The sequence below is a fragment of the Schistosoma haematobium genome, chromosome ZW, assembly GCF_000699445.3.
Source record: "Schistosoma haematobium chromosome ZW, whole genome shotgun sequence".
In the NCBI taxonomy this organism is placed as follows: domain Eukaryota; kingdom Metazoa; phylum Platyhelminthes; class Trematoda; order Strigeidida; family Schistosomatidae; genus Schistosoma; species Schistosoma haematobium.
Window position 1 is genome coordinate 14,626,773 of NC_067195.1, and position 17,178 is coordinate 14,643,950.

The 17,178-nt window shown below is 34.7% G+C and overlaps 1 protein-coding gene across 2 annotated transcripts in view; it reads left to right on the forward strand.

The window, feature by feature from the left end:
• Positions 1-17,178, forward strand: part of MS3_00002838 (uncharacterized protein) — a gene marked incomplete at its 5' end in the record, with an annotated part of 28,842 nt that overhangs the window by 5,161 nt on the left and 6,503 nt on the right. The window contains 5 exons of one of the 2 annotated variants that reach the window (XM_051210493.1): positions 1,704-2,436; positions 5,547-5,692; positions 6,596-6,662; positions 11,092-11,917; positions 16,074-16,286. Coding sequence is in view for 1 of the 2 variants with exons in the window: in XM_035732618.2 (XP_035586975.1) it covers positions 2,076-2,436; positions 5,547-5,692; positions 6,596-6,662; positions 11,835-11,917; positions 16,074-16,286 (870 nt within the window). The remainder of the gene's footprint in view (positions 1-1,703; positions 2,437-5,546; positions 5,693-6,595; positions 6,663-11,091; positions 11,918-16,073; positions 16,287-17,178) is intronic. The other variant, XM_035732618.2, reaches the window with a different exon arrangement.

Below are 17,178 nucleotides of genomic sequence, written 5' to 3' on the forward strand. Positions count from 1 at the left end.
TTTTTGTGTTAGCTCCGTAGTTGTTGAGACCTTACTGCCGGAGACGGATATCCGTGGGATAAGGTGAGGTGTGCATTTTTAGGGCCGACCTTTTCTAACCCCACCCCTCCTTGTGGGAAGGCAGCATCGCTGTTATGCTGGTTGTCTGAAGGAAACACCTTACCTGCTGTCACACCTCTGTACAGTCAGCAGTACGACTTCGCCTTCGGACCTTGGGTTTGTTGCTTTTAGTCTTATCGCTCTTCAACCAACCTGCCTGACATGGTAGAACCTTGAGGAACAGTTGTTCCAGTCAGTATAGCTCGGTTGCTTCATCACCATAGGCAAACCCGACCACCACGTCAAGGTAGCAACAGCGGTCGGGAGCCGACTCCTCGACCGGGAATCGAACCCGGGCCTTCCACGTGACAGGCGGAGATACTCACCACTAGACAATTGCATTTTTATAAAACTCTGATACTGTCCGGGTGCCCAAACCGAAGCAGGTGGTTTTCTTAGGGCGTCACACCTGGAGCCTCCAACCTAAATGTCTGATCCACAAGGCAGTGGAGCATCGTAAGGAGATGCAGTCCCATGGTAGCCGGTGACCAACGATTGGTTCATATGCCATTTGTTCATTTAGGATACTGGAGCCCATATGCACCCGGTTAAAGCACCGGACATTCGCTTTTCGTCCTCTCAATTTCGTAAACAACACCCGTGATACGAGAAGGCAGTGAGTAGGACTTCCCTGGCAGAGGCTATATACGCGTGGCTATGTGAGAGCATTTCGAGAGGGAAAGCAGACTCTCTCCACTCTCGGTCATGCGAGGGCATTTGGGGGCACGTACCTACTTAACTCACTCTAACTCAGTGTCTTTATGAGCTGATATCATGTTTTGTGTTGATGACCTCTAACTTTGATCCGACGTACTCCTAAGCCAGTAAACATCGCACAACGTGGTAGCTGGTGGATGGATATATGTCACACATGTCCTTACCATTTCAGTCGATATAGATTAACTACCTCATCAAGAGGTTCCCCATCTTTACTTAGTATTCTGCATCTAACCCCAAAATTGTTGACACAATATCCCCAACATCTATGAGCAATGCTTCAAAGGGATTCGGGCCGAATACTAGTAGCCTACAAATATGCACTTTTTAAAGGCCGTACTTCAAAGCCACAAGGGAAAATGAAGCAAACTGCTAAGCAGCGTACTTGTTTTTTTAGTTGACTGGTAGATATCTCGCTTGCTGCATAAGTGACGGAAATTGTCAAGAGCCAACCGAATTTTCTGTGTTTTTGCCAAGTTTTCGTCAAACTGTAAGATTTTGTAACAACATAACGCGCGGTGGTATATCTTTAGTTAGTAGCACTTGTTGCTTTATTTGATGTGGAATTCACTTGTTAGAATATTCTAAATGGAATGAGCACCGTGGTTTCGGAATGGCAGTAAAAGTTCTTCTCATTGTAAGATTGTTTGCGATTGTCTTGAAAAGTACAATAATTTTATGGGGCTTGGCATTTTTCACTTTGATAAAGTTTTACATCATCTTTTAAATGAACTTTAATGAATTATACTTCTGAGCTTCCAACGTCATGGAAGTTGAGATTCGCCTAGCGTACCTATAAAAATCGACAAGTCAGTGGTGTGTATTTATCAATCGACCAAGTTTCAAATATCACATTTCCATTTATCGTTGCATCGTGTACTTTGTAGGTGGTCCTCATTCAGTACATAGCTAAAGGATTTAATTAAGGAAACAGCCTCCGGTGTAATCTGTATAAATTAGTAAGTAGATGTTTTTGGACACTAAATTACGTTTTTTTATTACTATAATACATAAATTTTGTGTTGTGTATGATGAGTATGGTAGTCTTACATCTTGCAACACTGCATCGTCCGACTTCGTGACCTCTTAAATAACAACCTAGATGTATCAGTTAGATTGGACAGTTTCGGCATTTGAATGAATTTAGTTGAAACAGTATTGGTGTTCTTAACAAACGTGTGTATGAACTAATTATCAAACGACAGAATATTTTTTTACTCAAGAAACTTAGGAAGTTTTACTGTTTTTAACTTTTGTAGAGGGAGTTAAATACTAAGTTGTCATACGATTCTCATTTAATCAACAATGATGATAAGTTTTGTGACCGTCATGCAAAGACCCACTTCAAATGGCCCTTAATTCGTCATAAATCTGAAGATATTAGTACTTCAGGTTCTTTCATTCAACCTGGGTACAAATTCAGTTATGAAACGGACTGTGATGTTAAACAAATCGAATTTACAAAGCCATCAGATTTAATCGCTCTCAGTGGTCTAGATGGTCAGACACAGACATTCAATTTTAGTACAGCTTTTAATTTTTCCCAAACAAAGTCTGTCGATCAGGATGCTAGTAATAGCTACAAAACAATTTTTACCTACTCCGATCCTGTTACAAATGGTAAGTTGTTTGAATAAGATCCAGCGTACAGACTATTGTAACCAATGGTTGGAGACTCTGGATGACATGGCTCAGAATCGATCACAATGGCGCAGATGTATACACTATTTGTCTTACCTTAAACCGAGAGATTAAAATTGCTTTATACCGCTCTTTCTACGAAGTGATTCTTTCTCTATGTATCATATCCTCATACTCAATTTTTCTTTTATATATTACTACCATTGAAGTAACTACTTCTATAAATTTGGTGTTCATCTTGTTGTGGCAACTTGGACTGATGGACATATGTGCCTGGTCATACACTGACTGACTATTTAATTGACTAAAAAATGCACACATATCATCGCAGTTTTTTAAACTATCTTAGGTTACTAATCTGAAGTATATTTGTTTAACACTTTCTATTCAGAATCACTTTTTCATTTTGAATAATTAAGATCAGTCAGTAAGTCAGTAACAACGTAGAACGTCGTGCGTACGTACATCAGTTCGAGTTGCCATACCACATTAGCACAGAGATGCAGTGGTCGATTCAAATCCCGTAGTGGTAGAGGTAGCAAAAGTATAGGTAGTAATCGGAAAGATTAGGGTTTGAAGATGTTATTCAAGGAGTATAATACAGTGAAATAAATTTGGAAAGAGAAAAAAAGGGACATGAAGAATTCAGAAGGCTACCACTTGGGAGAACACAAAGAGTGGATGCACCTGCGCCATTGCAAACGATTTTGAGCCATGTCATTTAAGGTCTCTAACCATCTGTTGTTATCGTCTCGTTGATCCCAACCAGGTAGTCCACACCTACCAACATGACTCAGTCCACTTGTCAGTGACTTCATGGATTTGTGCCATGTTTTGGTCTGGCCGCCCCTAGCTTTCTTCCAACCTACTCCTACACCATAAAACATCGTACGTTGGGGCAGTCGGTGGTTGGGCATACGTAACACGTGTCCCAGTCATCTCAACTGATAAAGTTCCAATACTTCATCAGTTGATTCGCCATCCTTACTTAGTATCCGTTTCTTAACAACTACATTACTTACTCGGTGGTCCCAAGATATACGAGCAATGTTTCGAAGACACCTATGATCGAATACTAGTAACCTAAGAATATCTTCTACTCTTACCGGCCATGTTTCACTGCCATAAAGTAGGACGGAACGAACTGCTGCGCAGTAAACACGTCCTTTGGTTGATAGACAGATATCCCGCCTACGCCATAAATGACGCAAGTTGGTAAAAGCTAATCGAGCCTTCTGTATCCGTGCTGAGATTTCGTCACACGCCAGACCACAAGGACTGATGAGACTTCCAAGATTAGTGAAGCGGTCGACACGCTCAACTACTTCACTCCCTATCATTAGTTCGGGTGTCGATGCAACCCAATCCTGAAGTAACATTTTGCATTTCGAGGGGGGAATCGCATGCCGAACGTGTTTGCATTGTTGCTTAGAGTGGTCAGAAGACTCTGCATTTTGTCAGCGTCTTCATCAAATAGAACTATGTCATCGGCATATTCTAAGTCAAAAAGGTCACCTCATAGTTTTATTTACGATTAAATTTGTGATAATCTCCATTGAAAGAGGAGCTATACAAAATAATCAGATTTGTAATTATCAAACCTATTAATCCAGCTACTTTAAGTATTAATACTCTGCACTAGGGTATAGAAATAAATTATACGATTTGAAACGCGTGTTGTTTTTTAAATCTCTGCTTGCACTTGTTTATTGACCGTGGTCACTGTAGTACTTTAATCAAACCACAACTTAAGGTGCCAAGACTTGTTTGTTTTGTTATACCTGTTTCATGATTGAAGTGATGAACTATGGTTTAGTTTTCTTTAAATTGATTTTCGTTTTTAAATATTTAAGTTCTGAAATCATGTAGTTTGTTTACTCAAGGTTGAAATTAAATGAATCTATTTCTCTAGTGGGGTAGGGAACTATTTGCGTTTACTTCTTTTTCGATGTGTGCATCAACTATTATTAGTTCTTATATCTTTTTATGACTTACCAACTATGACGGTTATTCGACGTTTACCAGTATAAATAGAATAGTTGATATATTTATATAAGATCCTTAATTCGCCTATTGCCTGTCTTCATAATTTGTTCGATAGTTACTTTATTTTTCTCTATACTTAACGAACTTTAACGAGTATTTACTTTTGCCATAACTTATTGTATAGTGTCATTGAAGTTGCTGAATCTTATAGTTTGCATCACGGACTGACCCTAGTTATTATTTTCATCCATTACAAAACTTCCCAACAGTGCATATCCAAGAACCCATCGGGAACTGAACCTAGGACCTTCAGGTATCACAGTGAACACTTAAAATTTAGATCACTGGATTGGGATTCACTGGTTCATATTTATAACTCTAGTCAATCGATGATGATATACGACCATCATCCATTGCCGTTAGTAATATTTATTACATGCCAAACAAAACTGAACTCCTATAGTCACGGGTTTTCACTATAATTTCTGTTGTCCATCAAGGTCAACCAATAGTAAGTTAAATATGTAAACTATTGAGTAATAGCTGAGGGTTGGTCGACTTTCACGAGACCTAAATGTTGTGAGTTCAAACCTCGTCGGAATCGTGAATGGGCTCTTCTGATGAATCCAATATTTGTAAGAAACATATGTCCATTGCTCCCTGGTTTTCAATCCAGTCAGGCAGTCAGTAACAACGTAGAACTTCGTACGTACGTACATCAATTCGAGTTGCCACACCACATTAGCACAGAGATGCAGTGGTCGATTCAAATCCCGTAGTGGTAGAGGTAATAAAAGTGTAAGCAGTAATCAGGAAAATTAGTGTTTGGAGATGTTATTTAAAGAGTAAGAGAGTATAATCCAGTGAAATAAATTTGGGAATAGAAAAAAAAGAGACAAGGAGGAATAAGGAGATCAAAATTTGGGAGAACACAAAGAGTGGTTTTCAATGGTTATCTAAGATCAATTTGTGTTGCAAACCACGAAATTTATTATAAATGGCATATACCATTGTAGAGAATTTGCTTTGATTATTAAAGAGGAATTGTAAGATATTTCTGGTCATCACTTTATATTCATTTCATCATTTTTTTGTAATTCTAGTTATAGATTGTCAATTAGACATTTTTGATTTTATGGATACTGGATATTCCAAAAATGTAAACAGTCGATTACATTATTCATTCCTTGTCCTATCAGCTTTATTATTGATTATATTCTTTCCATTCTTGTGTTGGTTTTATGTGAAGGTGGGTTGATTACAGATCTTTTTATGTGGTGTATTATAATGCAAACTATTTTCAGTTTACATGAGAACTTTCGTCCTTAGTATTTTTAGTTTAGCTGTTTTCTTGTGTCTTTCATTTTTAAGCGAATTGATCTTCTAAAACTATAAACTTGCTTAACAGTTCTCGGACTTTAATAAATTTTAGAATGATAAGTAAACGTATGGATTTGGTCATTTTGATTCCAAGACCAAAATAGATTTTGTAAATGTGCAGTGATTTTGGGTGGATTTTCGAATTACATCATTTTTTGTGAGATTTGTGTTGAAATAAATCAAATGCTTATTAACAGATCAATCGACCTACTATATTCTATATAAAATTAAAAAATTCGTTTAGATCATAACAAGGTAGGGAAAGAATGTTAGTTTCTCTATACTTAAGTCTGGACTCAGTATCTTAGTGGATAAAACACTAAGCATTTGAAGCGATGTAAGGCACTGAGTTCCAGTCTCATCGTACGTGGTTATTATTAATACTCGGGGTATCAATAAGTTATCGTTCATCATCACTTTTGTTTCCCAGTTCATTAGCTGGTTTACTACAGGCTTTCTAATTTCCTTCCTTTCCAGATAGGTCTTTACATTAGTACTCCTCTTAGATAAATGTAGAGAGGAGTAATGTTGAGATGATTATGAATAGATTTGAATTAATCCAACATATAGAAGTCTTTCATCTATATTGTAAATCATATGTCATTTTTGTTGATTGGGTTTTAATTTACTTAAACAGTGCATAGAATAATGAAGAGTCTCCCCTTACACTTGATTATATTTTTCTGAAGTTTTATGATTCGCTATAAACTCGTATGATAAAATAAACTGAAATTAATTTGCTCTAAAAGTACGACGTTTCTTCTGTTATTAGCGTCTTGCGAAAAGTGAACGAATCATTGTATTTCGACTCGGGAAACGAATGAAATCTAAAGGACCTGGTATGTTAAATATAGTTTTTTTTCAAAGTAATGATTCAAGCCTTATTAGTAAAGGTTTGAATTATCCCGTTGTTGGTATTCAAGGCTGAATTTTTTCAGCCTCTCTTGGTGTGTATATTCTGATCATATTGCATCGTCACCATTTTTTTGGAAGTGTTGTGGTTAGCAGTGGAATCCAGGACAAATTAACTATATCGAGACGATTCACATAGGATACATGTATGTTAGCAAACACTAATCAAAATTTAGTCCCGATTATCAACACCGGCCTAAGTCAATCTCTTAATTATATTGATACAAACACCATACGCACCAAATAAGCCGGGGGCTATCTGGGCTCTAGTTCAGTAGATAAAAAATTTCCATTTGAAGTGAAAAGTACATGGTTCGAGTCCCATTGTAAATATCAACACCATGATTTACTACCTCCAGCTGGCGCGTCATAAATATGACAAAACACACGTCGTTGATTCCAGTGTTAGTCATAGTCCCTCTATTTTATAAAACTAATGATACAAGTGTTGGGGCGATCCAGAAAACTCCCCGAAAAAAATCCAGGAAAGGCTCTGAAAACGCTGAGAAGCATCTTATCCAATCAGTGTTCACTAGAAGTTTCGCCAGAAAGATATAGGAAGTGAAAAGTCACATGTCGAGTTTCTGATTGGATGATTACTTATACTGCTACTATGTTTAATAGCGTCCTAGAATTTTCAGGAAACTCAAGGACATCTAAAATACTATAAAAACCAGATTTTCTGCATACAAGCAAACCTTTAAAGTAAAGCGTTTCTTCCATATTTTTCTCCTTTTCTCTCGTGTTCAAGTCGCTGTGTAGATTTAGCCTGGAGGTTAATAGAAGAGCTTAGGAACCTAATCTAGCATTCAATTAGATTTATCAATAAGTGTTTTAAACAATTTGTAGTCATCATACTCTTATCAAATAGCATAGTCGGCTAATCAAATCTATTCATACTTAATTTAAGTACAGTTCAATTGACTATTTTTTATTAGGATGTATCAACCTAGTTAGCAGGTTGAAGTGTATGTGAACAGTCTCATTCCTATCAATCACTCGATTATAGTGTAATAGATAAATCCTAATCTGTCACGTCTCGTAGTCTGATCGCTAAAGAGCTGTGGTTGTCTATTTAGTTGTAACTGGAGGTAGTGGTGTAGTAACTGAGATTTTCCAAACTCAACTATCACTCCTACGTCAAATAATAATGAGTATTTACTGATTTTAATTAAAGTGAGCTGTGAATTCATATTCATTTAATTAAAAAGACAATTAAAGCGAGGAAATTTATTGTTAGTCAGTTTTTCACCATGGCTCTACATTTATATGTTTATCATATGTACGTCAAATAATTAGCACAAGTAAACAAGTTTGGTTGTGCTAATCTCATCTCATTTGGGGGAAATGTGATTATATATGAGACACGTTTTGTGCATATTGATGCGTTTGTGGACAAATTTGAATAAATGTGATCATCAAAGTTTAGTCTGCACTTGTATTGGCGGTTTGATCTCAACTAAGTGATATAATAAGGGATTTAAAAGGTTTGTAATAGTTAAGGTGAATGAATAGAATGCAATGATACAATATGGCAGAGCTGTGGATACTGATAGAACAGAACTGTCGATGTAAGTCTCCAACTATAAAGTTATTAGGCGGTCAGACAATTGTCCAGCAGAAGAGGTATTATCGTCTAAAAAATTAACTGGTTTGTGTATAAAAGATGAAACTAAAAAAATAGAAATCGCTTAACACGTAAATGAACTTAGCACATGAAAACTGTAAGTCATTCAATCTCCATTGAAATTAATGTCTAGCTATCAGACTTAATTCTTACTGTCATATCATTTGATTAAATGTAACTGTGATATATACGATACAATTCGGTCAGATAATCAGTAGCTCTTTTTTTTGAACGCACTAGTACTAAACAATGCATAAAAGTTGCTCACATTTCCTTTTAGTTAAAAAAACTTTTTTCGGATTATCTGAATATTTCTCTTTATATCGATTTGATGGTTGGTGAGTATGATAAGTACTGCTGTTGTTGATTTAATTTTTGTAGATTCTTAACTTATTCGAAATTGTGTGGGCGAGGATGATAATGATTGGTTGTTTGCTTAGTCAGACTAGTAGATAGTCTGACAGGCGATAAATGAGTTCTATATTCTCCTATCCTTATTATTATCATTGATTGTTGTTGGATTGTTGTCGGTTTTTGGTGTGGAAATATATTTACCTTCTAGTCAGGCTAATCACATGTTCTTGATCTGAGTTGTGTTGATGTCCTGTAGAACAGACACTGGGAAGGAACTTAGTTTAGATATCCCATTCGTAAATACGAGGGAACTCCGATCGTTATAACAAATCATCATGTCAAATCTGGATAATGATGCTTTATTTAAATAATTTAATCATGTTTAGATATTTCTTCGCAGAACGTTTAATCGAAAATCGCTCATGTGAATGTAAAATACTTCTCTTAAATCGGAGAACTAATAAAAATCTATGATTTCAATAAATATGGACACTTTCTAGTATAAGGTTGTAGAGATTGTCGAACTTCATTAAAATCATGAACCGATCAATGTTAGACCTCTATTGAAAGCCTGGAAACACTGGGCGGCCGTTTTGTCCCAATATGGATCTCCTCATCAGTATTCATCTTCGATCCCATGACCAGTGGAGTTCAACAGCGTCGGTTGTGAGGCAGTTACCCACCGAAACCAATGGGGGATAGTTGCGTAATATCGTGGATTGGTTAATGATAGACGTTAACACCGTTGAGTGCTCGTTCAGTGGTTTGTAGGTTAAGCGTTCGTGTGAGACCGAAATTCCTAAGTTTGAGTCCCACATGTGGTTCCCTGGATGCGCATTGCTGAGGAATCCCACACTAGGACTAAACGACCGCCTAGTGCTTCCAGGTTTTGAATAGTATTCTGACATTGATCGTTTCACGATTTCAATGAAATACAGATGAGCAAAACTGGACATTTTTAATATTATTCATTTAACTACTAAATCTGGTCAAGTAGTCACGTTTTTATCATGAAATATTGTATCGACTGCTTATGAGATTCGGCATAATGAATTTGTGAATCAAGACATTTAAATACAAGAAGTACTGCATGATTGTTTTTGCAACATTTATTGTTTAAATGTATATTTTATTGTTGAGAGGAGTGCTAATTTACGATGAAAAACTCAGTTGTTTTCATAGGGTTAATAAATATTTTCATTATCATACATTATAATGTTTCTCAACAAATAATTTAGGGATGGAATGCCAGCCTAACGACGTGTATAGATATAAAGTGACCTAAAGTATGTGTGATAAAATCACTTCAATTGTTATTAAAACACACGGACACATTTAAATCTTGTGGATTATTTGCTTCACTTCAAAATTTCTACGAGTACTGCCCATTCCGTTTAAGGTACGAGTATTTTTATTTGTTGCATTTGCATATTCTCCTTATTACTATAAAGTTTTTCACGTTGTTTTAATCGTAGGACAACGTTACTGCTGCGGTAACCATGATGTAGAACTAACCTAAAACATCAAGTTATTCATTAGTCATAGTGTTTTGCATCTCATGGATTCTTTGTAGTATCTGTGTCTATCTTGATTCGTTCTACCTAAAGACATATTTTCTGTCTTCTAAAAAATCAGTAAAATGACACTGCATAAATCGCAGACTTTAATGCATTTACTGAATAATTTAATTCTTAAGTTGTAAAGAACGTTCAAAAATTATAAAACCGTTGTTGATGGATCTAAATAGTTTGTGAAACTTTCATAATAAAAAACGCTAGTGTTCCATTCAATCCGATTATTTAATTTCAATTTCACTATCTATCTAGGTCATATCAACACAGGCTTCAGATAAATGTGAGCTATTCAAATTCCTCCATATTTGACTAGCAAGCAGCCTGATTTGCCGACCCTGAATTTGATTGCCTTTGATGTCACATCCTGTCATTATCTACGTGTTTATTTTGATTGTTTCCTTCCTCGACCTAGTTCTTGTAATTACGGTTGTTTATGGTTTTTTCCAACAGGCTGGTAAATTAAGTCTATCTCCTTATATTGACCACTAACTGTCCTAAATGCTAAGCTATTAGGAATGTCCTGATCTTCATCGTTTTGCCTTTGTCCAAAATCTCAGTGTTTTCACTGTCAAACATTTTTGTGTGTGTTCTTTACATTACTTAAACATTTTATTTCCCTAATTGATTTTTCTTTTATTAAGCCGTTCTAAAATATGACGACCTGATAAGATTATCCGCTCTATCCTTTAAACTATTTATTCTTCTTAATTAACTTTCTTACTAAGTTATAACCCAGTAGTTTATGTGACTCGGCATTCAATGACCTGACCATTTATCTTTTCTCATTTCTGATTTTGTCAGAGTACTAGTATTTATGATGCTGCATCAAATAGACGCAAAATCATAGGAACTAGCAGTTTAATTCGATTCGCTTGATGTTACTGCATCCCGTGAACTGTATGATTTTATTATAAAGCTTCCACTGTGGTGCTACGTACTGCTTATATCTGATTTCTCGTTCGCTACACCATTATCGTTCTAGACAATATTATCAGCGCCCACTTCAAACAAATAGTGGCCTCTTCCGAATTACTCCACAAGTACGAAATAGTTTTATTTTCATAACCTGGTATATGACTGACTTTCTCATAGATTTATTTTAATCCTAATATGCTTTTTCATTCTTGTTTACTGTTGCGTTCGGTTAACTTTCGACTGATTGATTGACTGGCTTCTTCCTTACGGATGAACAAATTGGGTTTCCGTTGATTTAATTGTAAATTGAGCCGAATTTCATGCTTCTAACAATCTTGGCATTGCCTTATTTCAGAAAAATAACATTTTCCTGATCAAATATTGTATCAATAGTTGATTGCTTGTATTTTTATGAGTGATAACGTATGTTCCTTTTTTCCTACTGTATACGAAGGTGATATCCACTACGTTTGATATAGTGATTTCTCATGTTTGTTTCTTTTAGTCTATGCAATGCATTTGGTCGTATTGCTTTATTCTCACGTACTGGCAAATTTTACATAAATTCATAGCTTTAATCTGACAAATTATCTTGTCGTTATCATTACTTTTAATTCTTTTCCCTCCAGGTTGGGTATTTCTGTTGCCTATATGTGATCGTTACCACTTAATTACTCTCGATGATCAACTAGTAAAAATTAAACCTGTATCTGTGAGTGACTATTCGTTTTATAGATGTTTTTAAAAAAAGTATTTGTCGTGTTTATGGTACTTGAACGCTGTGATACTGGCTTTCTAACCGCTTACGAATTGCCCAGTAATTTAAGTACAAAAACAACGATATTTATAGGTTTATAGTTGACTTTGATATTATATGGGGCTCTAAAAACATTCTAAGATTGGTAACAAAGTCGATAATCCTCCAACCAAGATTATGGTGTATAATACGTTTGCAATTTTGATCCCCCATCTGGCAACCAACCAAAATGAAGCGGGAATTGTCATTTACATTGTCGTTATCCATACTGGAGGGTGTATTTCGTTCTCTACCATTTTCACTGGCTTACAGGGAAAATATAAAGTTTTCTACCACGAAAATCCACTCCATCATGCTACTGGCGTGTTAAGTGTAGTGAACTTACTCATGATGATAGAAAAGTTACAAAACACCAAAAGTTATGTCTCCAATTAATTATATAATAGAGATTACTCAAAAATATCTACGATGGAGTGATCAACTAGACGAAAACATAACCGTAACTAATGACTACGGCGCTCTTAGATGACTTGACAACTTGGAGTTTATCCCCAAACTTTTCCAATAGTTTATCAATTATGCATAATTTTTTTTAATACAATTTAATCTAATTACACATTTTTCATTTTTGTTTGTTAGTTAAATCTGAAAGAAATCTTATATCGTTACTGTTGTTAGATCTAAAAACTTTATAAAAAACTAGTCTTTTTTCAAATTTCAGGCTTATTTGTTAAAATTAAATTCTATATTATTTCAAAGGTTAAGATCATGAGTCAGTTGAAGCTAGACCACCATGGAAAACCTGGAAGCACTGGACGGCCGTTTCGTCCTATTGTGGGACTCCTCAGCAGTGCGCATCCACGACCTCACCCCCTGCGAGATTCGAACCCAGGACCTACTGGTTCCGCTTGCGAGCACTTAACCACTAGACCATTGAGTCGGCATCCAATGGTGTTAATGTCTAACTTCAACTATATTATTGTTGCGTTTACGTAAACAAGAATTTAAGCAAGCACAGTCATAAATAAATGAGCAAGTGTTGTTCTGATTCATACAATTTCTAATGTTTATTTGTTGATTGTACAACTGACTCAAACATTTTCCATTTTTTTTAGTTTGGTTAAATACATATAATGAATAAAGTCAACATTGTAATCAATGGTATTTATGTATACAGTTTTACTATTTCATTTATACTTTAATAATTTACAATACAAAGTAATCCTAGTTAGATAATCATTGAAAATCAGGAAGAATTAAATATCTGTTTCGTACCAGTCCCTATCCACTACTTCACTCTGTCTTAAACTCAGGAACCCAGTTTTCAATAGATATCTAACTAAAGTGAATTCAGGATGTAAACTATAAAATTCAACAATCGTCATATATTAACTAGAATATTCCATTGAGTCAGATTCTTTAATGTAATGTGAATCATTATTTTGAAAAGTCCAACACCATGACGTAACAGTAAATATATAGATAAGTTGGTAAAATATCGCAGTATATTTATTCAAAACTCCAAATGACACAGGATTAGTTTTCCAATATATATTACCGAAAAACTAAATAGTTTACTAAATTGACCAAAAGCAATTGTAAAATGACTTAAGTTGTTACACAATAATTGACGACTAAGAATAATAATATTCATTTAAATGGATTGTGGAGATTAGTTTAATGCCTTAATCACGAATAGTTAACTGCTGAGAAACTAATAAAAACCAGGAAGTACCGGTTAGTCGTTTGGGACTCCTCAATATTGCACACTGACTACTTTGCAAAGACTGATAGAAACTAGGAATTTCAAGTTTGGCTGTGAGACTGTTGTCTTTAAGTCTCTGAGTTATAGCTTAGTAGTTTCCAGATAGCAAATCTTCATTCCTTAAAAAATTGAGAGTTACAGTAATTAACACATCTATTAGCACTTTACCATCTGGTAACGATTTCGAAAAAACGAACAAATTTCAAAGGGATAAATTTGCTAATGAATGGGTATAATACATGCCGAACTAAACACTTATGTGAACTGTAGGTGCCATTACTAAGGTTTGACTTGGTAATTTCAAGTAAATTGAGCATTGGGTAGATTGTTATAAATAAAAATAATATATTTGTAATATCCCAATGAGCAGAAAATTAGATTTTTGGCGTTTCGTGACTCAGTGTAAGCCCTTTTCTTCAGAGAATAAATAACCAAATCAAAATTAATCCAAGTTTAAATAGTACAAAGAAACAAAAAACAGGTCTGAGTACATCAGTGTTATATCATTTCAGTTTACGTTATTTATAAGCGACATGTGTGTAAATTTGTGTGTGTTCGCAGGGTCAAGGATGAAAAATGTGACCTTAGAGGTGAGAAAGGATAGAGTTTAGTTTGTATGTACGATAATAGTGCGAAATGTGAATAATATCAGACATAGTAGCTTGGATAGATAGATAGATAGTCCAAGTCGGATAGTGAGTTAGGTAGTGAGGCCTTCTTTCCTATTGAGAGCGGTAGGATTAAGCATCATGTGGAAAGCTTCAACTACTCTCCCTTCTTTGTTGTTGGAAAAGCCTTTTTGTAATATTTTGGTGTTTTTGATATCGATTCGGTGGTTGTTAAAAATGGCATGAAGTGCTTTTGCCGATTTCCAGTTCTATGGGATTATTATGTAATTTCTTTGTGTACCTAATATATTCTTTGGCTCGAATTAAGATTTCTCGAGATGACTCTCCAATATAGAAGGCATCACAATCGACACATCCTAATTTGTAGACACGGTTCTGTGTTGACATAAAGGGTCAAAGAACTCACTTAGTAAATGTCTTATATTTGTAATTTTACTTTGGAAAGTTGCATTTCTTGTTTTCGCGCCAAAAGCACTCATTTCTACCTTCATGTAACTTTTCCTACTTGACAGGACCTTAAATGTCATTGGTTCATGGCCTCTTTTAATATGCTGTTTTGTAGCGCTTCCGAACGATATTTTTTGCTGTATAAATACGCTTAAGTTGCGCTGGTTGTTGTTGTCCGTGCTTCTGGTTGCTTGGAGCACACCTTCACTCTTCTGAACGTGCGCTTCTCTCTCTAGTTAACGGGTTTGGGACGCGTCGGAGTAGTTAGCTTATCTGGTCATTGTGTCGCCGAGTCTTCGTTTCGTTTGCATGTTTAGGTGACCACGTAATCTCTTCAAACATAGCACTTCTGCCCTGCGAATTTATCACGTGACTTATCGCCGATTAGAACACTGACGTATTGAACAGGCCAGTGACTCATAAATCAGTACGAACAGCCCAGAGTCACTCCAATTTCTTATTGGACCTCCGAGTTAGTAACTTCTCTCCTAACCCATCTGGTTCAGTCCAGAACACCATTATCAGCCTCCGTTATACGAATCATGTATTTCAGATATATGTGGTTTACATACAAACAAACCAGACCGCATCATACCATGAAACAGAAAATAACAATTATATAAGATCAAACCAAAATTTGACTGTGATTGTGAGAGATTGTAACTAACAAATTAGGAATATCTTAAGGATAGTAAGTCGCATAATAATAGTCAATAGATCAAACGGATGCTTATAATAAAAGGAATATGAATATATGTGTAATATTGTATACGAATATTCGTCAAGATTAGAACCCATAGTTACTTAATGTTTATACAATAAGATATATATATATATATATATATATATATATATATATATATATATATATATATGTATAATAACAGTTTACAAATAGATCCTAGTAGTTACTATTCACTTATTCTTCGTCCTGATATCACAGTATCCCCTATGAATTTCAAAAAATAAAATTTAACCTTCTTAATCATAAAGTGTCAGTTTGATAGAGTTGTTCAATGGTTCAATCTGGTTAATTCAATTAACTTTTTGGATTTCTTCAAATTTTTACATGAAAATGGTCAGAATCTCGCAGTGTTAAATCAATAACTTCAGTGTTGTTATGTTTTACACTATTAAAAAATTGTGATCATTATCTATACTTCATTGATCATGAGAAACTAAGCTCATCAAAACTATTGTTTTCATCTTTGAACTTAACCTTTGTTATTCTTTATTTGTTTTTAAAAAAACAACTTTATTTACCTTTCAGGGTGGTACAAAAGATGAAGCTGTTGTAGAAGTGACATGTTCAATAGTATTTTATTTATTAGAATCAGATTATGCATTTAGTATAACTAACAAAAGCCCTTTGGATATTGTTACTACACAAACTCAATTGTGTTTATTATCAGCATTAACTCATTTAGAATGGTATTATTTAGAACAAGGTAATGCAAAAATTGACTTGGCTAATGAAACAAAAGTAAGATTTTTAAATTTTTATTTGTTTTATTATATATAATTTATTCATATTAAATTATTGTTCGTTTTATTTCTAACAATCATTAACTGTGTAATTCAGTATTCGTGTTTCAGACAATGATTGTACCTACTCATTGTTTGTTTTAAAAATACTTTAATACTCATAACTTAAAATCATCTTTCAATTTGTCCGCCCGGGCAGTATTTCAGCTTTTACACAAACTGAATGATAGAGTGTGGCGCATGTATATGTGATGCCTCCTTTTACCAATGCTTATGTTTTTAAACAAATACGTTGCTCAAAATAAAGAAAAGAATTGATTTATGACAAATAAGTCTTGTTCAATAAATATTATTTATATATTGAAGTTTGAATTAAAAAGAATTTATTGGATTCATTCTGATTGGAAACATTGTTGAAGTAGGTTTATACATCATAAAATACGAAATATAGTTCATGCCTTGGTAATAATGTCTAGTTTTTTGGAAGTTCGGAAATAATACTTAGCTTACAATTCAATTGAAAGTAGAGTCGAACACTAATGACACACTTATGAAGCACTGAATTTGGTAATAGGTTACAATTATTATCTATTATCTGATACTTATTTCCACAAACCTTTTATGCTAATAATAATCATTTGCTCATTAGTTACTTATTTTCAGGTATGAGAAATATCACTAATGGCATTGGAAGATAGTTGCTCAATATAATCAATTGATTTAAGTTAGAGACATAAGCCACTTGATATAGTAATTCTAAGATTAGTATTTCACTGCAAGGTCTTGAGTAAGATTCCTGATTGGTTGTGAAAAGGCACTATTGAAGAGTCTCATACTAGGATGTGTTAGGATAGTCGGAAAAATATACCAATAATTATCGTGTTAAGTCT